Raw genomic sequence first — 25588 nt, forward strand, 5'->3', positions numbered from 1 at the left:
TTTGCGATAAATATGCTGTGAAAACATCCCAATAAACCAAACTGGCTATTTTTCTTAAAAAAAAAAAAAATTAAGCCAAGGGAATTTATTTCTAAACAGCTTCTATCTCCGTCTTACATAAAAATGGTCCTTTAAGGCCTGACTACTCATAAGTTCTTCTGAGATGAAGCCACTACTACGAAGTCACTGGTCCTCCTCAGACAAGTCTATAATCAAACTGTGAACATGCTGCACCTGTGAACCAGGTGAAGAGACCCAGGTTATGGTACAGGATGACACAGGTCAACCTGGAGTCTCCATCAGGCAGACAAAGGCTCATTAGAGGGCTGTGAAAACGAAGAGGCTGGCATAGAAAAGGAGGAGCAAGAATGAAAAAAAGGAGTAAAAAGAACCTATCGTTAGGTTTGTATCAGTGGATTCAGTGATCTGTGCAATCATTCCAGTGCAGCAGCTCCAAAACTCTTCCCCTTAAGATCCTGCTTCTGGTTGCAACCAATGCTGGCCAGGAGCCCAAGCTGCTTCTGAATTACCATCAAGCCTGTGGTCCAGCCTCGAAGCTCACTCCTGGCCTGGGAATTATTATTTTGAAGTTCACTTCTTCATAACATCTGTGCAGTGAATGTAAATCACAGCTTTAAATGACTTGGCCAGGATAGCCAGGGGAAAAAAAAAGAAAGGAAATAAATGCAAGGAAATATTTGAACCTGATATTTTAAATTGCAGTGGCAAAGCCAAATTTAATAAAAGTAGGAAAGGATGGAAAGAGGAAAGGGATGTTACCGCAGACAGCGCAGTCAAAGACCAGTAAAAGCTCAGTTTCACAGGAAGAAAGAGACCTCAGAGATATTAAATGGACAAACTGAATTGAATTTCTGAGCCCTTGATTTGTAGACATGCGTTAGAGTAATGAGAACTGATTTCTACCCATGTATGGGACCGAAGTTTGGCTTACAGGATTTTTCTCTTGAAAATTGCCTCTCTAACTCAGGTAGTTTGAATCCAAACAGAAGCACTGGATCTCGTGCCCCAAAAACACCTGAGGTACATGGTGCGTTCCCTGGTGCATGTTCAGCAGCCAGTGTGCTGCCAACAAGAGCATGTCACAAAACAGCTGCAGGAGTTAAAAAAGCTACAGGAAGCTCATAGATTGGCAGGTCTGGCTTTATTGCTTAAGCTTAGAGCTTATTGCTACTTCCAGAGCACAGCCCACACTGGTGCAGTGCAAAACAAGGACACCCGGGTACAGGAATCCACCACACCTTAGACACTAGGAATAGGACAGAAATTAATCTGCCTGAATGAATGTGCCTTCACTCCTCAGTGAGGGTTCTCTAATTCATCCCACTAAGGATGAGGTTGGGATGGGAAGAGCCTGCTCTCAACATTTCCCTCTTACTGCTCACTCTTTCGTCCTTCGGAAAGCAAAAGATTTAGGGTAAAGTATGGAGCAGAGACCTTGTTATCAACAAAAAGGGGTGGAAGAAGCCAACTCCAGCATTCTGTGCACAATAAAGTGCCTACAGGACAGCATTGTGGAGAAAAGTCTCATGCCTGTTCTGAGAAATCAGCATGAACAAGTGCCTCTCAGGCAGGAGGAATTACAAGGTCCACATGCAGTGGCAGGGTTACCATCTCATTAAGACCACAAAGCTGCAGAAGGATAGCTCATAAGCCTGGAACACGCGCTGCAGATGGAGGCAGCCTCTTCAGGACAGACAAGGGCTACACATGCAGCAAAAGAAGCAGCTCACAGTGAATCCTCCCTGCTTTTAATGGCCTACCATTTTACTTTTCAGTGTGTTTTAATCATGATAAGCCAAACTATCACAGTTATTAAATCAAGACATGGGAAAAATAATCATAAGTCTCATTTCCATGACATTTTAAGCAGTACATTATTAAAGCAGCTGTTTCTGTGATCGAGAAAGATGGACATGATGTTAGTGTCAATGTTTTCTGACAGCAGTAATACCAGCCTGGTCCAGTCCTGCCCACCAGCACAGCGCTCAGCAAGAGGTGTGGGGTTCAACAAGGCCAGGTGCTGGGTCCTGCACTTGGGACACAACAACCCCGTGCGGCTCCAGGCTTGGTGAAGAGCGGCTGGAAAGCTGCCTGGAGGAGAAGGACCTAGGGGTGTTGGTTTAGAGCCAGGTGAACGTGAGCCAGCAGTGGCCCAGGTGGCCAAGGTGGCCAGTAGCATCCTGGCCTGTATCAGAAACAGCGCAGCCAGCAGGACCAGGGAAGTGATTGTGACCCTGGACTCAGCACTGGTGAGGCTGCACTTTTGAGTCCTGGGTTCGCTTCCGGGCCCCTCACCACAAGAAGGGCATGGAGGGGCTGAAGACCGTCCAGAGAAGGGGAACAGAGCTGGGGAAGGAGATGGCAAACAAGCCTTACGAGAAGCGGCTGAGAGACCTGGGGTTGTCTAGCCTGGAGAAGAGGGGGCTGAGGCAAGACCACATCACTGTCTACAACTGCCTGAAAGGAGGTTGTAGCAAGGTGGGTGGCTGGTCTCTTCTCCCATGTGACAGGTGATAGGATGAAAGGAAATGGCCTTAAGCTGTACCTGGGGTGGTTCGGACTGGACATCAGGAAAGACTTCTTCACTGAAAGGGTTCTCAGGCACTGGCAAAGGCCGCCCAGGTAGGTGGTGCAGTCCCCACTCCTGGAGGTGATGAAAAGATGGGCAGATGAGGTGCTCAGGGATCTGGTTCAGTAATGGACAAGTATGGTTGGACTCAATGATCTCAAAGGTCTTTTCCAACCAAATGATTCCATGATTCTATGAAGAGCAGCACTAACTGGAGATACAAGTTTCCTCTAACTCCCTCCACACTACTAGTTTTACCCTCATTTGGGATAAACACCAAATTCCACAGTATGGATCAGTCGTAAGTGCTGAAAGAACTGAACCGATGCATCATCCCTAAGTACCTTACCACAGAGTTTTGGGGAATTCTGCCAGGTCACAGAAATGTTACTTCTGCCATAACACAGATAACCTTTTCCTTGGGTTCTGGGCACAAAAACAGGCTGTTGAATCCCATACATGTTAAATCTAAGACATCAAAGACATGAATCTCCAAATCTCTATCAACTAGAGATTTGCTGACACAGCAACTGTGCATGAAGGGCATTCTCCCTACATACGTTCCTGTCTAAGAACAATTACATGTTACCTGATGTGGATTCTTCCAGTAAGCTGAAAATATCATGGTATTTGTCACAAATTAATTGATTTTTCTCATTTTTATTTTGCATGGTCTTTGCTGACATAGCATGTTATAAATACAACATTTGTAAAAACCCAACAGCTGAAACAATTCCTTGTTTTAAAAGTGCATGTCAAACACATATTTCTGACTTCTTCACATTTTTATGCAACTGATCAGTAACACTGAATCTAGTAAAACCAGTGCTTTTAAATCTCTTGGGGAGGGAAAGGCAGCAGAACGTATTCTTCTATAGTCTGTTAAAAAACATGCTGCATTGATATCTGATTAATATACACAGGGATGTACAGATGTGTATATATATGTTTATATATTTATAGGCTCGCAGATAGAGCAAAGACTGTAAGACCACATTAAGATGAAGGTGATCTAGTGACCCAGCTGGCAAACTTAGCAGAATCTGTCAAGAAGAAAAAGGTGTTTATGTCTCTACCACCAGTACCACAGTTAAGAGCAATACTTCAAAGCATTAGTAGACCAGACAGTAGGTAGCACATTTTTATCCCCTAATAATCAGAAATAACGTTTTAACGTGTAACTACGTTCTAAACATAAAGGCACAATGAATGGAGGAAGACAAGAAGCGACCATTGCTCCTCCACAGCAGTGTACAGAGTGGGACTATGGGACCCTGGGCCACATCAGACAGATCCGTGATAAAAGGGACTTTAGACAAACAGCTGAGGAACCTCAGGCTTCTGCTTTCCTTGAACAAAAGTGCACCTATGATCAGACAAGGCAACAAAATCAGTGATCATTCAGCAGAAACAACAAATTTACAGTCTCATGGTTCATGCTTTGGCAATAGAATTTTAACAAGTGATCACCAAATTTAATACACAATAAATACATTTTCACAGAGTCAGCTAAAATCCTGTCATGTTATACCCAGCTAGGAAGAAAAGAACAAACTTAAGTGGTGTGTGCCCCCTTGTTAAACCACTATTTCGTAAACAACCATACTTTCAGAACCAAAGAATCCTACCTAATGTGAACATAACTATGTTCTCCTCCCAGACACTGGGGATCCCCAAAATTTATCTCTGGATTTTAACTGATTTAAGAACTTCCTTTAGGAAGCAAGACTTAAGATTTAGTTTAAAAGAACTTGGCTAGAAATTACTCGCATTTAATCAAGCAATATGGATGCAGACTCACTAATATTTAGAAAATAGAAAAAAACAAAGTTCTTTAGTTCAAATTTTAGTTTGTATTTACAGAAGTGGGAGAAGATTGCTGGCGTGCCTTTCAACTACAGATTTCTGTGGGATATCAAAAAGTCAAAATTTAAAATACTGTCTTTCCAAATATAGGGACTTCACAAGTCTTGAAACACAGACTCACGTAAGGTTTAGAGGTATCCTGGTTAAGAAAGTCAAAACCTCTTTTACACACAATCCTTTGCTCACTTTGAACTGGCCTGAGCAATGAAACGTTGGGAAATAAAAAAAGGCACAAAGCAAAACCTGAAGATGCTATCGGATGAGCCTTGCTCTCTAATGACTTGTACATCTTTTCTCAGGTATTTCCCTCTCTGACGTGCACCCCACACAGGAAGATATTCGAGTGTTTTCAGTCAACAAAATACTAAGCAAATCCACAAGCCTACACATCAAAAGAAAATAAGGAAAATCTTAAAGAGAAGAAAAATTGCCAGTGTGCAGCTCCCCATTCTTGCTCCTGAATTAAAATGGAACTCTGAAGGTAAAAATTACTTGTGCAACAACAACATCATATGTAAACTGGAGTAATCAACGTTGCATGATGATTCTGCAAGCTCAGTGCCACTACCGTATGCTGTCCAAGTAATGCACTTCTGGGTACAGACTGTTAATAAGGAGAGCCAAGAGATTATTGCCATCTCGAAGACAATGTTCTGGATGCTTGATGAACTGACAAGCCTGGGAGAGCTGCTCCTGGTAATCCACATATTGTTTGTTTGATGCCATAGATTCAAGAGCATTCAGTGCCTATAGATACAAAGGAAAATTCTGTTAGGTGTGTCTACTTTGATCCACAACCAACCAGTTCATGAGCCACCCTATGCACAACACCATGGGAAGACCCTTCTCTACTAGAGAACCCAGAGTATTCAGAACAAAGCTTTGTAAAACATAATCACATAACAGTGTTTCAAATCACCTCATGTTTTTTTAAACTGTTCCTTCCCTGGTATCAACGCAAATGTTCTACCAAGGCTTGCTAGGATCCTGCAACTCACACACTGTCAAACATTTACTTCATGCAGTCAAGATATGTTTTCAGGGAACATAAAATACAAACTGCAACATACTTAAGTATTCATTTCAGGTTGTTCTTATGAACATTTCTGACATTCATAGAAGTATTATATTGTTCCCATTGACAATATTGTAGAGACAATGTCAGGTTAGCAATTATAGGTAGAAGAACCAACACGGAACCTGCTCTGGCAGTTTCAGCCAGGGCAAAAGTTGGCACTGTGTCTGAAGAAGTTTCATTCATTTCTTAGAGAAGAGAAACAAGTTGTACCAAATGAGTTGCTAGCTTTGGCGTCTCATCTACTCCTCCTTCCTCTTCTCATGCACTTACTGAAACAATAATGTGGTCAGCACAAACATGAAAGAAGGAATGTTTATTTGTCACAGGGCATTTAAGCCCTGACCTCACACAAGCAAGCATTAGCGTGAACCTAATCCTGCTTTATCACTGAAAAGCAGGGCAATCACAGCTGCATTTGTTTTTCCTGTTTGTTTTAAATCCCTTTTACATGTTATGTTCCAACATGTCTGAACTCTGGATTTACAGACCCAAGTTAATCTGCAATTTTTCAGTGTATTAAGAGTAGAAACTGATGCCTTTGTATTAGTACAGAAAGCTGTACAGTTTTACTTTCATTCAACCTAGGACCACTTCAGGTCCTGCTATAACCATTCAGTAAACTGGCATCATCACCTGTCCTACCCTACACCTGTCTGGTCTCTGTGAGGTTCCAAGACGGTGCTTTGACGTATATCAAAATAGTACACAAGTTTGTGACAGACCTTCTTCCCTGATAAGACAAATGAGAGCAAGAAGCTACTTCTGAAATTCAGAATTCAGATGCAGATATAAAGCAGTAGCAAAAAAAGATTGAGAGCATTCAGCACTGAATAAAATTAAAACGTTGAGAGTATGATTTAGCTTAAAGCAATGCTTGCAGTGACTTTCATAAGCCTCAGCCCACAAGCTAAGCAAGCACACAAAGAGGACATGTCAAGAAGCCAGTGACTGGCACACAGTACCTGCTGGGCCTTCAGTGACAGCTTCGGCTCTGACCCTGCTTTCAGGCGGACTTGAGTCTCTGCAGGAATCTGTACCAAGAGGAAGGCAGACAAACTGCGGGCAACCACCCGAAACCTTGCATAGGAAAAACGACAGAGAGAGAAACTGGCATCAATTTTGCAAGTCCTGATGAGCAGACAAAACTGGAAGTTCTAAACAAGTGAGATCTCTCTTGTATCACGAACACAGTGAAGACTTTAGAGGACCTTTTTCAACACAATAGAAAAAAACCTACTTATACTATATCATACATACTTGAGGATAATGTAATAACATACATACAAAATGTTACACGTGTTCCAGGCTTAGCTGGAGCACTGAAGTCACATGTGAATGGTACTTCTTTTCACAGCCTTCAAAACACTCTTATCATCCAAATCAAAGGATGAGTTGAACAAGGCTAAAGATTTCAAAGCAATTTCAACAGGTCTGAATCCCAGAAGTTCTTTATAAAAACAAAGCTATGTTTAGGTTACTGTGTTGAATTGGTGTTCCACAAACATCTAGCTATTTTCCCTTGGCATTCATTCCATGGTGAACTTTATTTTAATACTTAACAACCGACCTTGGTGCTTTCCTTTAGAAAATAAAGTGAGTAACAAGCAAGCACATACTTCTTTGAGCTTCTTTTAAAATTTCCAGTGACTCAAGGTTAAGACGGAAAAGGCAGCACATGTGACCGTGCAAAATCTTTCTGATGTCAACTGGAATGGTCTTGTACAGACCAGGTGAAAGTATTTTCTTCTAACAAACAGTCTCCCTAAAAATTCTGCTGGACACGGACATTAAGTCAAAATCACCACTGCATTTTCTTTCTTTTTCCTCCACTAACTTTGCAGACATTCATATTAATTTCTTATCCCAACTGAAACACTTGTTACATTCTTCTGTGATGGGGCCAGACTTCATAGATGTGGAGATAACATGGATTCAGAAGATCCTGGATACAGGACACTGCGCAGTCTGGATGGATTCAGGCTGGAGTTTTTTTAACATGATGACTTGAATCAATTAATTCACTGCACCTTCAACACTTACCTGGGTGACAACGGAGACCTCCTGCCTAGCCCAATTGCACCAAGTATTCCAGAAGTCAGCCTCTCCTCAGCCAGCTGACTCTGCCTGCTCTGGATTGACAACAGTGTTCGAATGACAGATTCAATCAGAATGGCATCATCTTGCTCCATCTGAATCAAGGATAACTGCATGGCTTTATGCCACCAAAGAAACAGCTTTGCCTCTTCCTTTGCTGAGCTTTAGGTAAGATATAAAGAATAAAACAAAATATAAATTAAAAAAATACCAACAGAGAGATGCATAGGTCAAGAAGTTTGTATCCCTCCCATTTATGCTCATGAAGAATTTAGACAGTAAATTAACCTTACTATGCAAGACTATACACTAATCTTACTCTACAAGGATAGCACAACTATACTACCCCACCAGTCACTACACTGCCGGAACTGCTATTGTTATGGATTTGTTGCAGACATCAGGTCTTAAGACCCCATAAGAGGACATAGAACAATGTTTCCTTTCAAGCTTTACAACTGAGAACAAATGATATTGCAGCCGTAAGTGGATTTAAACTTGTATAAGACTTGATATAAAAGGATGAAGCTGTATCTCCACTCTTTTTCTCCTCCTTCACTTAGCAATAAAACACTTCAGGAAGCACTAGCTGTTGTTTCTACAACAATTTAGGCTTTTAATATGATCTCCTAGAAAAGGAAACATTGAAGTTTTTTGTTGAGCAATGCACAAAGCGAAGTTCCCCCTATGATATTTTTAATCTTTCCCCAAACGGTTCACAGTTTAAGCTAACAAGCTCAGATTTTCCACAAAAAGCATCAGCACGAGTTTCCTGCATCAGACTATCCTCACATCACTCCGCCCAGTCATTTCCCATCCTGGGCACCCTCAGCTTTGATGTTCAGAGCAAGGTTTAATTCACTGTGTATGGTGGTTTTGCTGCCTCCTTCACACTTTGGTAATCGAATTACTATAGCACCTACAACAGTGAAAGTGTTCTTTGAACTTCAAGGGACAGTGGGACCATGCATTTTCCCAAAACGGTCTTTCACAGCAACCAGGAACATTATCAACATTAATACAGAAAATATTTACCAAGTTGGCTAAACTCTGGCAATTTCAGCATCAATGGTAAATACAGTTGTTACATACTTTATGCATGTAACATGTCTTACCATGTTAATCCCAAAGCTATCCATCCTTTCATCCCACAACACTGTTATCTAGTTAGTTGTTTTACAGCGATGCAAGCCCCTAATTCTGGGGACTCCACCTGGTCCACTGGGTTCATACTTGGCTCAGAGCTGCTGAAGCATCCTCAGCTCTGAACACCAGGCCTCTCAGAGTGTCAAATTGAATATTTAGCACATAACTCATCCCACCTAGTGGACATCCTGAAAAGTGGAACCTACAGTGAGTTAGGGTTTGCTTAAAATAATTTTAACTGAGCACAAATCCAGGCTGCCATGGAAATGAAGAGACTCTGACTTAAAGCTGATCAAAACTGTACCAGAAGCATTCAAGTAAATTAAAGTCCCTTTTGTGCTTAACCATAACTGCTATTGATGCTGGCACTGGGGTTGGGCAAACTTTGTAGGAGTAGATAGAGAAGGTGTGGCTATTTCATCCAGCAGTCTGGCAAAACTAATCTAATTAACCTGGTCCATTTAATTAGACCAGCTACACAACCACATCCTTATTTAAAAGCCAATGTGTATTCAGAGTTTCATACCTTGGGTAAACTTGCTCCAGCCATTTGCTGATGGTTAGCAGGATTTTCATTTCATTGGCAAGAGTCTGATCAGTGTTCAGGCACTGCAGCAGGTAAACATACAGGGTCAAGTAGCTTCCCAAAGACAGACACTCCTGCAGGAATTCCTCCATGGTGAGCTCAGGAACTTGGAGGGAGGCGAGTATAGGGCCCCAGCCTAATTCCTGGTGGTGAAGACAATCTATAAAGAAAACAAAAGGGGCAGAACAAAGTGCGTGAGGAAACACCACTTAGTAAAACCTAATTACCAGAACTACTTCACTGTATTCCTTCAAATTACAGAATTTGGTCTGGTTTAGCTGTTTTCCAGGTGATCACTGTGTCACACAATTCTGATGAAGTGAAAAATAAAAATCCACTATCATAGGGCACCTCCTAACAGTCAAGGTGAGAGATTTTCACAGTGTTGAGTCAGAATTAAATTCAAAGATTCTAGTATGGAATTATTTCCTAATGGTGTACTGAAATCTGATCACATAGAAAGTGGAAAAAGAATCAATACATAGTTCCACAAGGATTACATAAAAAGAAACCTCCACCCCAAGAAAATATCCACAAAACAGGATTTCGTAATTTTACAAATTAGTAGGTTGTTTGGGTTTTTCTCTTTTAAATTACCCTACAGAACGCTATGGGAGGGGACATAAAATATCTGGTTTGTTCTCTTGGGAAGATTGTTTTGAAGAGGTGCTCCTTTTTAGTTAGAAAAATGGCATCCGTTACATAATGTCAGTCAGTCTTCATAGAGACAAATACATTTCTTAATAAAATACACAGTTAAAGCTGTTGAAAATCCCAAACCACAATAGCCTAACTTTTGTTCATCCAAGTAATACAGCACATACATGTGTGACAGCCAGGAGCCACCAGATAAAGGAAGGAGCTCTGATTCCAGAAACTAGATTAAAACCCAGCTCCAGGACTGAGCAGCATCAAGCTGTAAGGATTCCAGAGGATTTGTATTTAACAGGCATCCAGAGACTGATCAATGTTTATGAGACCAGCAGCAGCAGAAGACAGGGCCCTACCTTGATTGAAGTAAGCAGCGATACAGGCTTCTGTCGTCTCTGCCATGTGTCGCACAGAGGCCAGGCTCTGACACGCCGCGGTGAGAAGTGGCATTGCTAGCAACCCATGCACTTTGCTATCGATCCACTTCCGTAAGCTCCCCCGTAGCAACTCAGCCGTTGTAACACTGGAATTGTTCATCATCATCAGCGTTTCTGTAAAGAGACTGCTGAGGGCCACATGACGCGTGTGCAGATCCATATCTGAAAGTAAGAAAAAAGAGACCTATTCTCAGTAAATAGACACTAGAACCCAAATTCAACTTCACTGATACTGGGGAAAGCCTCTTGCTCACTACAGCTCAATTCCTTGCCTCTACTTACAAAACTGCAATAAGACACTTGCTCCTTGCAGTTTCTTCCCTTGATGAGACAGTTCACCATTCGTTAAACACAGAGGCAACTGATAAGACTGAGCAGCAGAGTACACTGGAGCTCATCTTTCACTTGGGGTCTTTTCTATGACTACAGTGCAACTAAATTGAATGATAAAGCACCTTTACAGTCCCCAGGAAAGCTTAGGTATTAAAACATAGTTTAAAGCACAGCTTAGAGTGAAACAGCCAAGATTTCAGATTATTTAATTTGAAATATCACCAAGATGAGCCCTGAAATGTTGCAATCCCCCCATGCATTTTTGGATTTAAGATTTCCTGCTAGTAACAGTTTTTCAGCCCCAGAGTATTATTTTAAACCACCTCTTTGCATTACCTGAACATGTTATCATAGGCTAGTATCCTCTGTTTCAGCACCCTTGAAACACAAAGATTTCCTGCACTTGTCTCTTAATGTCTAATTACAGAGTAGAGCTTTCCATATACTCATGAAAAAAAAAGCCACCATTGTTATAAAAGAAAATCTCCAAGCAACATCAGGCATTGTAGAAGGAGAAATTTCAATTGTTTATGAAGAAAAGGTGGGCACAAAGAGCAATTCAACATTGGAAAAACATTGCCCAAAGAAGCTGTGATCTCCATGCTTGCAGATACTTGCAAGCTCACTGGACAAGGCCCTGAACGACCTGATTTAAGTTTGAAGCCAGCCCTGGTTGGAGGACGAGGTTGGACTAACATCTCCAGAAGTCCCTTCCAAACTAAGCTGTTCTGCCTTTATCTACCTACTAAGAAAAGAAACAAACAAGCCCCAAAAGCCATCCATCATGGCACATCTCTCCAGAAAGACTAAGAAAGACAATGCCAGGAGGCTAACTGCCTTGCTTAAGGTCACAACTGGCTTTGCAGCCATGTCCCACTTCACAGGCTACAGATCACCAAGAGGCACCAACAGACACCAGACACGACCAGATCCCCTGGGACAAGCCTTGACACAGCTCCCCTGCCAGAATTTCAGCCTTCTCCTCTCCAGCTGTTGTCAACAGAAGGTGCTGCCCTGGAGGCTCTTCCAAAAAACTCTGCCAGCCACCTCCAAACTTCATAGGGAAGCTAAATCTGATACCACCACTTCCCTCACACTCCACAACAGTGATCCTCCTGCACTCCTCAGCCTGGTTGAGCAACCCATAGAAAAGCGCAAAGAAGTGCATGAAAGCTTTTCCTCTTATATGTGAGTTCTTGTCTCTTCCAGAATTTCTAGGCTGTGAGGTGTGTCTCCAGCAACAGGCAAGCCTTCACTTCTTTTCAAATTATGAGAGCTTTAGTGACTGTGGATGTGTCCTACAGAGCTTCCCCAAGCAGCAATACAAGTACGAAGAGACAGTTGTCACTCTCTTATTTTCAGATACTCTCCATTCAGTCTGGCTAGCACACCTGTGTGGGTCATGGACAGGAGAAGACATGACTCCTGACAAGTATTTCAGTTTAGCACCATGACAAGACTGATTTCACCTGAAGTTTTAGCCTGACAGAGAAAGCCAAGGGTGCTGTTAGTACTAAAACTGACATCAGTGTAACTGCTGTGGGTGTGGAGACACCAAGCTACTAGTGTACATCAATACAGTTCCCCTACTTCAGTACAGCCAGTTTACCCAATTACGTAACAGTTTATTATAGAATCCTTTCCTAGAACCCAACCCCTGAGGACCAAGAGAGTGTATTTGTGTCATCCTTCCTTTTAAAAAAGATTCAAATGCCAAATAAAATACGATTTTAAATACTTGATAAGAAAGAAGGATCCCTCAAGTTCCTGTCTATCAGTCAGTTTCACTCACAACACAACCTCTGGTTTTCCTGTTGGTTCTGTCACTCTTGCCAGCTCTACAGGGTAATGTTCATAGTCTGGTTTTGTGCTAATACTTCACCAAAGCAACATGCCTTGCTGCTCATATGGGAGACATTATATGTATACAGTATTTTACTACTACATACTGTAGTTATAGTAATCCAAGTAATTACATAGCCACACATGTTCAAAAACCCATGCGGTGCAACAAAGGCTCTTGACAGCTTTAAAGTTATTTGCCACTTCTTTAACACAAACCTGGAGGATTAAAGATGACTACGTCATCTAGCAGTTTGGCCATTTCTTGTTCCAAAACTGCAAGTGTAATCTTTCCACTTTGTTCTAAGGTGCTGAGAAATTGAACCACCTGACGAATGTATGCTTGGCACTTCAGGGTTGCATCCTGTTAATCAAAATTAAAATCAATTAAGAAAACAAATCATCCCTAGAACTCTTTCCACAACCCACTCAATAAAAAAACAGAGAACATGGCAAAGACCAGAACAGCTAAGAGAGACAGCAAAACCAGTCAAACTTACAAGGTGGATGTGGCTATCTGATGATGCACCAAAGCCTGCTGAGACCTTCAGAAGCTTCACTATCAATTCAGCTGCAGCATCCTTAGCAAGGATAACAGAGGGAGGGTAGTGACTATTGCAGTAGCTGATGATGCTCTGATAAGACGAGATGCCCACAAGCTGCCAAGGAAGAGAGCTGGTCTGTCCAAGAAGATTTATGAGTGGTGATTCCTGTGGATTTAAAGACGTCAATCTAAATTCCACCTTATATGCTGTTTTAAATTAATAATCACAGTACCCAATGATGGAAGCAAGCTCAGACTCCAAAATTTGAAGGAGACAGAGCAGAAACCCCACAGAAATAAATGACCACTGGGATCCTGGCTGAAAAGCAACTCCTTATTCAAGCAGCAAGCTAACACACATATGTCACCTCTTGCATTCACCTAACAATACTCAGACTGCTGGTGCAGCTCTAATCAAGCACAAAAGTCAGTGAGAGACATGAGAGACACGACCCCTGTCACCTGGGAAAAGAGGCCAGCAACCTCATCTCTACAACCTCCTTTCAGGTAGTTGTAGAGAGCAATGAGGTCTCCCCTCAGCCTCCTCTTCTCCAGCCTAAACACCCCCAGCTCTCTCAGTCGTTCCTCATAAGGCCTGTTCTCCAGCCCCTTCACCAGTTTTGTTGCTCTTCTCTGGACTCACTCCAGAGCCTCAACATCCTTCTTGTGGTGAGGGGCCCAGAATTCGAGGAGCGGTCTCATCAGTGCTGAGTACAGAGGGAGAAGAACCTCCCTGGCCCTGCTGGCCACACCGTTTCTGATCCAAGCCAAAGTTCCATTGGCCTTCTTGGCCACCTGGGCCACTGCTGGCTCATGTTCAGTCGCTGTCAACCAACACCCCCAGGTCCTTCTCCTCCAGGCAGCTTTCCAGCCAATCTTCTCCTAGTCTGTAGCAGCTCAGGGTTGTCGTGCCCCAACTGGCATTTTGCCTTGTTGAACCTTATGCTAGTCCTGCACTCTCAGTCAATTTTCTACCTCCAGGGAACTCCCTGTATTACCTGCCTACTCTTCACAACGCTACTGAATCACAGCACCTACAGAAGCTTCTTAAAATGAAGAGCAGCTCTTCTTTACTCCCAGAAGTCATACAAAATGTCTCTTGTAAGGATTTAGCCTTGGCCACCTCTGGAACACTATTTTGAGTATTTTACCTTGATGATGATCGTTCTGAAAGTCAGAAGGTTATCAGAGCCCATGCCCTTACTAGCAAAGGATTACTCTTCTAAGGCAGACAGTTATGGACCTTTTCAAAAATTACCTCTTTGCCAATAAGTTGTTCTTCCTTTGCCAACAGGACCATCATATACAGCAAACAGACAATCATGTTGTGAGTCTGAGGATGAGGGCTGGGATTCCAGGCATCAGAAAGTACACTGACCCAGTTTATTTCACATAAAACATACCCCAAGAACAAGAAACAACTCTTGGGGCTGCCTCTTTCAATCTAGAAAGGAGAAAGGGGGAAAAAAAAGGCAGGCCTTTAAAACGGTGCAAAATATCAACACGTGCATGCTTCTCCATTCCTTAATCAACAATAAATTCACAGCTAGTATTTTAGTCTGGCAGAGGAGTAGACAGACACTGTTTCTCCATCATACTGATCCCCACTAGAAGAGTTGCATATACAAGCTCCTAAGCCTCTCAAACAAGTACAGAATACTAAGCTATTGCAAGTCAGAAGGAAATAATTTATTATAAATTGCATTAATGCAACTACTTCTCTTCACTCTAAGACAAAATAAGAAACTTTGAGCCTATTTAGAACTGCATGAAGAAGCCGTCCCAAACAGAAAAGCAGTAAATCCCAGAGCATTTCCACACCGACCTACAGCTTTACATTGTCTCACATGACTTGCAAATGAAAACAACATGACAACAGTAAGATACGTTAACACAAAATTCATACTAAATATGTCAGGCTGGACACTGCTCCGAGCAACCTGTCCCTGCTCACTGCAGAGGGATTGGACTGGATGGGACCTTTAAAGGTGCCCTCCAACCCGAACCATTCTGTGATGCTGAATAGGCATTCAGATACAGCAATGACAGATTACAGAGACTGCCAGCTTTACAAGTCCATACAATCTGTTTAAGGCTCAACAGCAGTCCACAAAAATCAATCACAGAATAGGCAGCTGGGAATCCTACACCAAACTTTACAAGATTGCTCGCTAAAAGAACCATCTTCAGCCCTCAAGCTATTTTCAAAGGCAACACTCATTACGAACATAATACAAGGGATGCCATCTACTCACTTTAAAGAACTCTTCCATAAGCATCTGGTCTGGATGCATTTCCTTCCACGGGAGCTTTCTGAATTCAGTATGGAAAGTATAGAGAATAAACTCCGGCATTTTGGGGGCTGTGCAACATTCACAGTAATGCATTAGATGCAACCACAGCGCCCCATGGTGGCTTGGCAACAGCTTATCTGGAGTCAAAGGAAACAGTTGAATTAACAACAGAAAAAAATTCAGGGAAAAGCTCAATTACAGAAGAAAATCCAGTTTTGAAGAAGGAAAACCCTAAAAGTAAATTACACCAAAATACATTCATCAAAGAAAATTTTAAAAGCATATATTAAAACTTTTAGATTTTTTTTTCTCCAAATAAACAAGTGGAGAAGCTTAAAACGTTATACCCTTCCTCCACCTTTTGAAGAGTTGCTGGACAATAATCTGTAGTTATAAAATACTCCTTCCATGGAGAACGTCACTGCTTTTATGTAGGGTTTTTTGGTTTGTTTCTGTTTTAAGATGAAATCTTATAAAACACACAATTATATGTTATTTTTATTCATTTACTTATTTATACAAGATAAGTTTGAACCTCACTGATCCCTAAAGGTTGTTAAGAGGTACTTGTGAAAATAATTTTTTGCCATTCCTCTTGTCTAACTACACATTAGGCACGATCAGCAATTCTAAACAGCAGCTCAAAATGAACAGTCCTAGAGATTAAATTACTCCCAAAGACCAGCTGTTGAAATAAATGTATTGGCTATCATGGCACGATACCGCATCCATTGTAGAGGGACAACACAGAGATCCAGAAAGAAGACACGCAGTTCTCATGACAGCTCATTTTATTTGGTTTCCTTCACATTAACTTTGTTATCTGACAGATAGGCATTTAACAATCATGTTATTTATCCTTGCCGAGAATAAACGCTGTCTGTTAAGGATGAAATAAAGAAATGACCCTGGTACTACTGCAGTGATTGCCTTGGCTAAAAGTTCATGATAAAACCTCCTCTCATCCCACACATCAATGAGAAACATTTTTGGGTCTGATAGAACAGGTAGAGTGAGCACATTAATACAGCGCAGACAACTGAAGGTGTCCCTACCCTGGATGATATTTAAGGCCCTTTCCAACCCAAACCATTTCATGATTCCACGATTCACCCACCTTTGAAGCTCTCGTGCAAAAGCCTGATGCAATCTGTAAACAAACAGACCACGGTGGACGCTACCGGGGTGTCACTCTCTAACCAAGGATAGCAGGGCTGGTTACTTAAAAGAAGTGAAGTAATACAAGTATCAGTGCTGGGTTACCAGATCACAAACAGATGATAAAAACTTAAAACAATTTAAATATTCAAAAGCACAGTGAGTCAATACAGCATGTAGTGCACAGTAAATCGATAACACTTAGTATCAGCAGTCTTTACATTCAAACTCAGCTCTTTAGGACTGTTTGTTTCTTCCTTAGAAGAGGTACATATTTTACTGTCACACTGAAGATCCACAATACCATTGAGTAAGCAGACATTACTTGTTTGATATTTCACAACTGAATCAAATACCAAAACATGTGAATTTCTGAATGACAACACAGATCACCTGCAGTCAACCTCCTAATTAACTGTTGGAGATGCGCTCACAGCTCAAAACAGTTCGGAGAAAGTCAAATTTAAGTGTATAATAATACAAATAACTGTGTGAAGACAGAGGTTCACAAGACAGTAGATCATCATAAAACTGATTTGGTCAAAGGTTTTAGAACACACGACTGGCATTTGGGGTTGTATTTGTTCTGCCTTTGTGTTTTGTTTTAAATTAAGGATTTATCAGTACTACAGAAGCAGAAAAAAGGATCTAAAATTTACATCAGAGTGTTTCCAGAACTAAGTGAAATCTGTATTTTTCTCATCTCTGCTTCCTGAGCAGAGCTTGATTATATCTTTTCTACCTAAAATAATTACTCAATCCAAGTCTTGGGAAATTTTACTTAAGGAACTCATGAATTAGTTCCACAATTGTTAAGGATAGGACATAAGTCGCAGCTATTTAATGGAAAATCACAATACAGTCATGAATTAGGAAAAAAAAAAAATAAGGTAACAGTGAAAGCCATTGTAATAGCATTAAAGTCCACACTTTCGCAAAAATTCATTTAATTTTTAAATGCAGTGTATACCTTGCATCTTCCTTATCCAAGACCAGTATCCATGGTTTGAAGAGTCCAGCAATGACTGAATACAAGGATTGCAATGCTAGAAAATAAAACACAAAAGTTGCTTTTTCCTCCCCTGAAATTAGCAACAGTGAACACATTACAGTTTTCCAAGTTTGTATCAAGTGTCCTTTGCCTTTCTCAATATAACATCAGTTCTTCTTGGTCAAACAGAAATTTAAAATACAACATGCTTATTAGTAACTCTGGTTAACAATATGATTGTTTTAACTATAATCACAAGCATTTTTGCATTGCTTACATCTTAATACCACGTTAACACATCAGAGATTGTGAAGGTAACAATGATTCACATTTTAAAGCTGCCATATGCTAAATAAAACATGTTTTGGTGATTTTCTCCAAATCAAAATCACATCATGATGAAATTCAGTAGCTCCTCATTCCCAAATGTCTGCTCAGAGCTAAAGATCATTTGGGGTTTTTTTTGAAGAATGCATTATCTCCTCATAAAATAATTGTGAAGCAAGTTCAAATGTGAACAAGCTTCCTCCAACAAGCATAAAATAAAGCATGAGGTTCCACATAACTGCTAAGCAGCATCACTATACCCCATCTGTATTTTAATGTTCTCATCACCGTACAAACACAGAGCAAGAGGATTCTACTGTATATGTTAACGGTCTTTACCAAAGGACATTAGAGAAACTGAGTGCCTATTCTTGAGTAACTTGCTTTTAATACACATTACCTGCTAGAATTCTGTTACTGCCAACAGGCTCCTGGGCTAAATTGGCAGCTTCGGAGTCAATAAGTCGTTTAATTAGATACTCTAGAAATTTATTCACTTCAGTCATGTAAGGACTCCATTTTGAAAACAGGCCAAAAGTCCTGAAGTCCATGGAAGCCAGACGGAGTTTGCAGAAAGATGTGGAAAGCCATTCTACTGTCTCTCTAACCTGTGAGAAGAAGGAAACTATTAATCAGCTACAGAATGGCTGCACAGCCATGCTCCTGGTCCTGGTGGGCATTTGCTTCATTTACAAAACAATAAATCAACCAGAGAGGCAACCACCTGCTCTGCAGAGAGGAGAACTTTTGCAGCATCCTGCAGTACGGGACTTTCAGTAGAATCACTTTTCTTGATGCTTGTCTGTTCAGTCACCGATGAATCACACCCCAAAGCCTTCAGTGATGCCTTCCAACAGTCAGGGCTGAGCAGCTGCTCTGAAGAGCCTTAGAAGAAGAGAAAGGAATGGACTTGTGAAAACCAGAAGGATGTTAATCTCCCTCTCAGTCACAAAAGGTTGATACTGGAGCTCCCTACTACATAAAAAAATTAGATGAAGTTTGAGTCTACAAGTCCCTCTAATTTCCAAACATAAAGTAGTTTAACACTGCCTTTTTGACATCTACATGCTCTCTCAGAGACCTCCCCAAGCACTTGGTACACCCTAGCTACTATGAGACACAGTTCCTGCTTCAGCAGGTATGATTTGACAGAAAGGAAGTACTTTTTTTCCTCATCTTAGAGGCACAGCAGATTATAGGTGGCATTTAATGTCAACCAGGACATTTTCAGCAGATTTCAGTATCAGTCTCAGGTCTCCATAATTTTAGATCTCAGTTTGACAATGAGGGGTGCTCAAGAACAAGGATGCAACATTATAGACAGTGGCATTATCATCAATTAGTCGCTCTTTACATTAATAGAAACCTCTCCTCTGCTCTTCTCCTGCAATATGGGCTGAAAACCTGTTGCCACTGATGTGTGCCTTGATCTACAGAACAGTTTCTTTCTGGTAAAGATAAAGTACATCTAATAAAAATATATCACATAGCACACATGTAAACGCGCACAGGGAAACATTCAAGTTTTAAATAATTCTGTATTTGTTGTTATGTGACTATACCACATGTAGTTCAAATCTTTAAGCCAGAGGCTTAAGATGCATCGATTCAGATACTCACTTTGCACAAACAGTCTTAGGAAATCACTGTAGTGATCAGGAAACTGATACTGGAGAAGGTTAGTCCAATGCTTACAGAAGATACTGAATGGCATCAAAATATCTTCTTCAGGCTCAAGGCCACATGCGTTGAGAGCCAAGTGAATAGACTCCAGAAGTTTGGTACGTTCAGATAGAGGTGGTTTAGCAACGCTTAACCACTGTGTAAGGTCAAACTAGAACAGAGAACAGGGAGCATTTGTAAGCAGAAGTTTTAACAGCCACAACCCTTCTAGAAGAAGCGGAGAAATTGCCGGGGGAAGGGAAGAGAGGGGAAATCATAGAATGTGCTGGGGACAGGGCCCACAAGGATCAAGTCCAACTCCTGTCCTTGCACAGGACAACGCCAACATTAACACTGTTAGTCTGAATGCATTGTCCAAATGCTTCTGAAATACTTTCAGACTTGGTGCCATAGCTGCTTCCCTAGGGAGCTGTTCTTACAAGGATCAGCTGAGAGCTGGTGTTGTTTAGCCTGGAGAAGAGGAGGCTGAGGGGAGACCTCATTGCTTTCTACAACTACCTGAAAGGAGGTTGTGGAGAGGAGGGAGCTGGGCTCTTCTCCCAAGTGACAGGGGACAGGACGAGAGGGAATGGCCTCAAGCTCCACCAGAGGAGGTTCAGGCTGGACACCAGGAAAAAATTTTTCACAGAAAGTCACTGGACACTGGAACAGGCTGCCCAGAGAGGTCGTTGAGTCACCTTCCCTGGAGATGTTTAAAAGACGGGTGGATGAGGTGCTGAGGGACATGGTTTAGTGATTGATGGGAATGGTTGGACTCGATGATCCAGTGGGTCTTTTCCAACCTATCAATTCTGTGATTCTGTGTTCAATGCTCTGCCACCCACTGGTTGAAGAAACTTTTCCTAATATCCAACCTAACCCTCCCCTGGCACATCTTCCTGTCATTCTCTCAGATCCTATCATTGGTCAACAGAGAGAAGAGATCAGCGCTTGCTCCTCTTCCCTCCCTTATGAGGAAAGCAGTGAACTGCAATGACATCAATGACATCCCCCTTCAGTCTCCTCTTTTCCAGACCATGCAACTTCAGCCACTCCTCATATGGCTTCCCCTCTAAAACCTCCACCAACTTTGTGGCCTCCTCTGGACGCTCTCCAGTAGCTGATATCCTTTTTATACTGCAGCACCCAAAATTCACACAATTTTTGAGGTGGGGCTGCACCAGTGCGGAGTAGAGCGGGACAACCCCCTCCCTCAACTGGCTGGCGATGCCATGCTGGATGTACCCAAGGACGTGGTTGCCCTCTTGGCTGCCAGGGCTCACTGTGGCTCATTTTCAACTTGCCATCAACCAGAACCCTCAGATCCCTTCCACAGGGCTGCTCTCACAGACCTACAGAACCTCGCCACGCTATTTTAAAGTACTGGATTTGCACCTTTTTCTTCCTTAGCCTAAAGCCACAGTCTCCAGCAAAAGAACATCCACAAAAGCAACCCACAAACCAGATGAGGTATTCACAAGTACTTTACCTTCGTCAGCAACATGAAGACAACATCACCATTATCCTCACTCAGAAAGGCCACAACTTTTTCATATAAAGTCACAAACTCACTGGGAGAGGCAACAGGAGTGAAGTAAGGAGAAAGGAGAGTACAGAGCCTCCGATTGCGTAGGATTGTCTGGAGGAGATGTTTGCATTCTGATTTGGTCCCACTGATGAACACCTGAAGAAATCAGGAATGGTGAGGAAAAGAGGCCTAATACGAATCTACTGGGAAAAAAAATAACCTCGTAGCACTTATTGTCAAAACAAGCACAATTTTTGGTCCGTTTAAAAAAAGAAAACACTTTCCTAAAAATGACAGACTGTGAGATCAACTTCAACTGCTCCACAAAATACAATGTAAGATAAACCCTTTTACCTAGTACACTTAAAACCACTTGTGACCACACCCACTCTGCATAAAAATACCTACAAATACAGTTTTTCTGTTAACAAAAGAAAATGCATACAGGTTTCAGCAGCCTTGCTTGATGTTAAGAAATGCTTAAACAGAACTACGTCCATGGAGAGCTCTTCAGTAACTCAGCTGTTAGAGGTGCTTAAGGACAGCTGTGCATGGAAACAAATCACATTTAAAAGATAAAAAAAACGCCTGAGGTTAATGCTCCTTCTTAAGAGCATCCATATAATGTGTTCATAGTAAATATTACCAAAAAAACTTACCTGCTTTACCAGCAAACTTCTGCCTAACTCTCTATACAAAGAATATTTATTGCAAGGCTGCAGAAGAGAGGTATCTGAACACAGAAGTTGGCAAGACGTACGTCAGCTAAAAGTAATCAGTGAAACATATGCCAAAACACCCTTATAATATTGCAAGTACCCACACTTTAGTCATCTGTCCAAAAATCTAGCCTGCCTTAGCATCAAATTAATACAGTGAGCGTATTAGCAGTAGGCTGGCATCTCAGAGCAACAGTTCTTACTTTGCTTCAGAACAGTTCTTGTTTTGCTTTTATTTGCAAGCTTGAATTCTCCTAAAGAATGTGTATATTATAGAACTAGTTGAAAGGAAAATGAGATAGAAGCTTAAAAGTTAATTTTCAGGCTTCTGAATGTTTTAGACCCCTAATATCAACAGGCAATTGGGATAAGCATCAGGCATCCAAAATCAAGAGAGTCAACTCACTTGGCCTAGAATCTCAATGCAGGATGTGAAGAACTGCCTTGTGGGAGGATTGCGTTGAGTTTCATCACACACATACTCCACTAATGTAAAAAACAAACTAATTCCAACTTTCTTAATTGCAGGCATAGGCTGTACCTTGTAGATATTTATTAAGGCCCTGGGGGAAAGAAATGAAAAGGCAGATTAAATTTACATACAGAAAAATCACCTGTGACAATAAAGAAAGGTTTCTTGCCAACCTATAGCCTTGTGATGTGTATTTCTGTCTTACACGACGATCAAGCACGGGGGTCACAGTGTGGCTGAGGTTGGGACAGACCTCTAGAGGACACCTGGACCAACACCCTACTCAGTTACCTACAGCTCACAGCCCAGGACTGTGTCCAGGCAGCTTTTGAGTATCCCAAAGGACAGAGACTCCAAAACATCTCTGGACAGCCTGTGTCACCCTCACAATAACATAGTGTTTCCCAACGTTGAGACAGAAGCTCCTGTGCTTCAGTATGCGCCCACTGCCTCATGTCCTGCCACTGACCACCTCTGAAAAGAGCCTGGCTTCACCTTTTTTGCGCACCCCCTTCTCGTATTTCTATACATCAATGAAACCCTCCTGAACCTTCTCATATCCAGGCTGAACAGTGCCAGGTTTAGCTCAAGAATTTTACTGTCTGAAATGGGTAACTCCAAACCCAGAAAGTGGTCATCAGAAGTTTTTTCACAGCATAGTTCCAATAGATTATTTCTCCCTCAAATCATGTGTTTATTGTATTCTTAGGCTATCTCAACTACATCTGTAGTGCAAGAAAATCTACCTCTTTTTACTTAATAAGAGAATTAAAACTGAGTTAATCTTTTCTTATGTGTTGCCAAATAAATATCTTATTGAACTCACCCCCCCATCTTCACTAAGTCTGAATTACAAAATAAAGAATGTGCAATTCTACAGATGTAAATCCCAAGAACTAGATCATCCACAAAATTCTTCAGATTAACGATCGAGAATGAACATGTAGAAACAGTAACTAAATATTTTTACTTTGACAGTGAGCACACTCTGTAGGAAGCCAACTACACTAAAGGATTCCCAGCAGAAATCCAGAACATTGAAAAGAACAGTGTTGCAAACCTCCAAAACCAGACCCCTCTGGATGTGCTCCAAAAGGCCTTCAAAAGGAAAAGGGCCATTTATTCACCCATCTCCAAAAAAGTGATTTTATATAGTTCCTCTTCCACTGCAGTACTTTGTTTTAGATATGGAAAAGCTACTTCAACTCTATTAAAGAGCTATGTCTGCACTATTAGAGGGGAAAACCTCTAGAAACATTAAAACTATGCAGTTCAGTTGTGGTAGGAGTTTGCCATTTCTTCAAGTTTAACATAGCACCCCTGTCATCACTCTGCATGCTTTTGCAGTGCTAGAAGGATTACTCTACTGTATAGTACAATAAACTGAAGCAGAAAATAACACTGTGTGCCCTGTGGAGGCCAAACAACCACCAGTTAGCTCTTCAGACAATACACAGAGAGTTGTTATTCTTTTAGCGGTTTGTGTCAAAAACATCCAAGTCTAAAGATTCCCATTCTGTTGTCGACCCAAGCTGATAAGCATTATGAAAAACACGCAGATTTCATATTTTAAGTCTTTTATACAGAAAAAGAAATATAAAACAACACTATCTACAAGAGTGTCTGAACAACCTACGTTATAAAATTTTCCACATGTACTGCTGCTTCCACAACACCCAGAGAAGGTGGCTTCGTAGCTTCTGCCTGCAGTTGTCTCACTTCTTTACGCAAAGCATGAAGCTGCTGGCTCACTGCTTCATTTTTATGTTTCCCTTCAAACTAAATGACAAAGAGACACATATTCATTTCAGAATAATATCTTTTGGTAAGAGCCTTCTAAGTTGCACCTATTCGTAAAAATGAAGCAGAGCCCAGTAAAGGAACTCTGAATATAAACTGTTTTCCCCTGAGAGTTTTGATCAGATTTAGTTCACTGTGCCCAAGCACACATTCTTGGCCACGTTCCTATTTAATTATCACACACTAATATAATTCATGCCTTTTACGTAAGAGTTTTAGTCCAGAGGGACTGAAACTTAGCAGGGATCAAGAAATTCATTTACCAAACAACATGGGAATACTTCTACAAACATTGCCATGCTTCTATTCCTACATGAGATTTTTCTCATATTTACACATTGGGAAGTAGTTTAGAAGGGACGCTACAAGCCAAACAAATCTTTTGCAACAACTTCTTCAGCTGCAGATCCACATCTCGTTTTGAACATTACATATCAGGTATTTCAGGTAAACTGCTAGGTGTATATGGTTTTACTTGGTCAAATGCTACTGTTCTTCTAACCACTCAGTCATTCCATTGTTACGATCCATGTCCAAAATCCCCAAAGAGAAGTGATGCCGCGTCTCTAACCTGGATTGTCAGAAGAGCTGCTCCCTGGCAGCCTTTATTTGAAGTTCCCCGGCACTCCAAATGGAGGGTGATCTGCTCTTCCCGATTGACATACAGCTTAGGTAGCGTGTCCAATATTTCGCTATTGAGAGCAACGTGCTGAGACTCCCAGAGAGCCGCAGTTCTGAAAAGTATTCATTATTAAAGTTACTAAAATCTTTACTGAAAACAATAATACTTAGAATAATACTTAGAGAAGAGACTTCAATGTGCCATACAAAGACTTGAGACCCTTTCCTAGAAAACATAGAAGGTCATTAAATGAAACTGAGTTAAAATTTCAAAGTAATAGCAGTTCAAAGTAATAAAGAAACAGATTCATAAAAACAAAACTCCTTGAGCCTGCATGAGTTCTTTTTAATCATTCTGTATGACAGCCTGAAAGGAAATTATATAGATCACACTCTGTACGAAATGTAATTTTTCACCAGATAAAAAAAAGCTGGACTGTGGGATGATATAGTCAAAACAAAGTTCACCTAAAATTAGTGCTGGAATTGTTTAGACATATTGCCTCTTGGCCTTAGCAAGTTTTGGTTTGGTGTACAATATTGATATTAAATGACTATATTGGACAAATACAGCTACAGATGCATCAGCTAAGTTTGAAAATAATTCAGCTGGAATCTCTTAGTAGGTATATTACAAACAGAAAATCTTTCACTTACAAGACCAATAGCCCCATAAATCAGATTTCTCTCCTGGGGGCTCCAGTTCTTCATATTGCAACTAATACATCTGTGCAAAAGGGTTAACTAACTTATCGTCAACAAATCTAGGCTAAAGGCTTTATTTTAAGAAGTATGCCAAACAAGAAAAGAAACTGTACAAGTTAGATATCAGCTGATGTAAGGCGAGTG

General features: G+C 41.2%; 1 protein-coding gene across 3 annotated transcripts in view; it reads right to left on the bottom strand.

Moving 5' to 3' along the window:
• Nucleotides 1-3234: 3234 nt before the first annotated feature.
• EPG5 (ectopic P-granules 5 autophagy tethering factor) overlaps nucleotides 3235-25588 on the bottom strand; it is a 71073-nt gene continuing 48719 nt past the window's right edge. For all 3 annotated transcript variants that reach the window (XM_069880361.1, XM_069880359.1, XM_069880362.1), the window contains 18 exons: nucleotides 24690-24852; nucleotides 23955-24097; nucleotides 22253-22409; nucleotides 21089-21283; nucleotides 19558-19771; nucleotides 18662-18822; nucleotides 18338-18545; nucleotides 17590-17665; nucleotides 16579-16682; nucleotides 15423-15598; nucleotides 14426-14611; nucleotides 13124-13333; nucleotides 12843-12987; nucleotides 10368-10610; nucleotides 9301-9520; nucleotides 7575-7790; nucleotides 6497-6611; nucleotides 3235-5203 (listed from right to left, as the gene is read on the bottom strand). In XM_069880361.1, the coding sequence (XP_069736462.1) occupies nucleotides 5021-5203; nucleotides 6497-6611; nucleotides 7575-7790; nucleotides 9301-9520; nucleotides 10368-10610; nucleotides 12843-12987; nucleotides 13124-13333; nucleotides 14426-14611; nucleotides 15423-15598; nucleotides 16579-16682; nucleotides 17590-17665; nucleotides 18338-18545; nucleotides 18662-18822; nucleotides 19558-19771; nucleotides 21089-21283; nucleotides 22253-22409; nucleotides 23955-24097; nucleotides 24690-24852 (3115 nt within the window). In that variant the 3' untranslated portion in view covers nucleotides 3235-5020. The remainder of the gene's footprint in view (nucleotides 5204-6496; nucleotides 6612-7574; nucleotides 7791-9300; nucleotides 9521-10367; nucleotides 10611-12842; nucleotides 12988-13123; nucleotides 13334-14425; nucleotides 14612-15422; nucleotides 15599-16578; nucleotides 16683-17589; nucleotides 17666-18337; nucleotides 18546-18661; nucleotides 18823-19557; nucleotides 19772-21088; nucleotides 21284-22252; nucleotides 22410-23954; nucleotides 24098-24689; nucleotides 24853-25588) is intronic.

This window comes from Phaenicophaeus curvirostris, chromosome Z, assembly GCF_032191515.1.
Source record: "Phaenicophaeus curvirostris isolate KB17595 chromosome Z, BPBGC_Pcur_1.0, whole genome shotgun sequence".
Taxonomy (NCBI): Eukaryota; Metazoa; Chordata; class Aves; order Cuculiformes; family Cuculidae; genus Phaenicophaeus; species Phaenicophaeus curvirostris.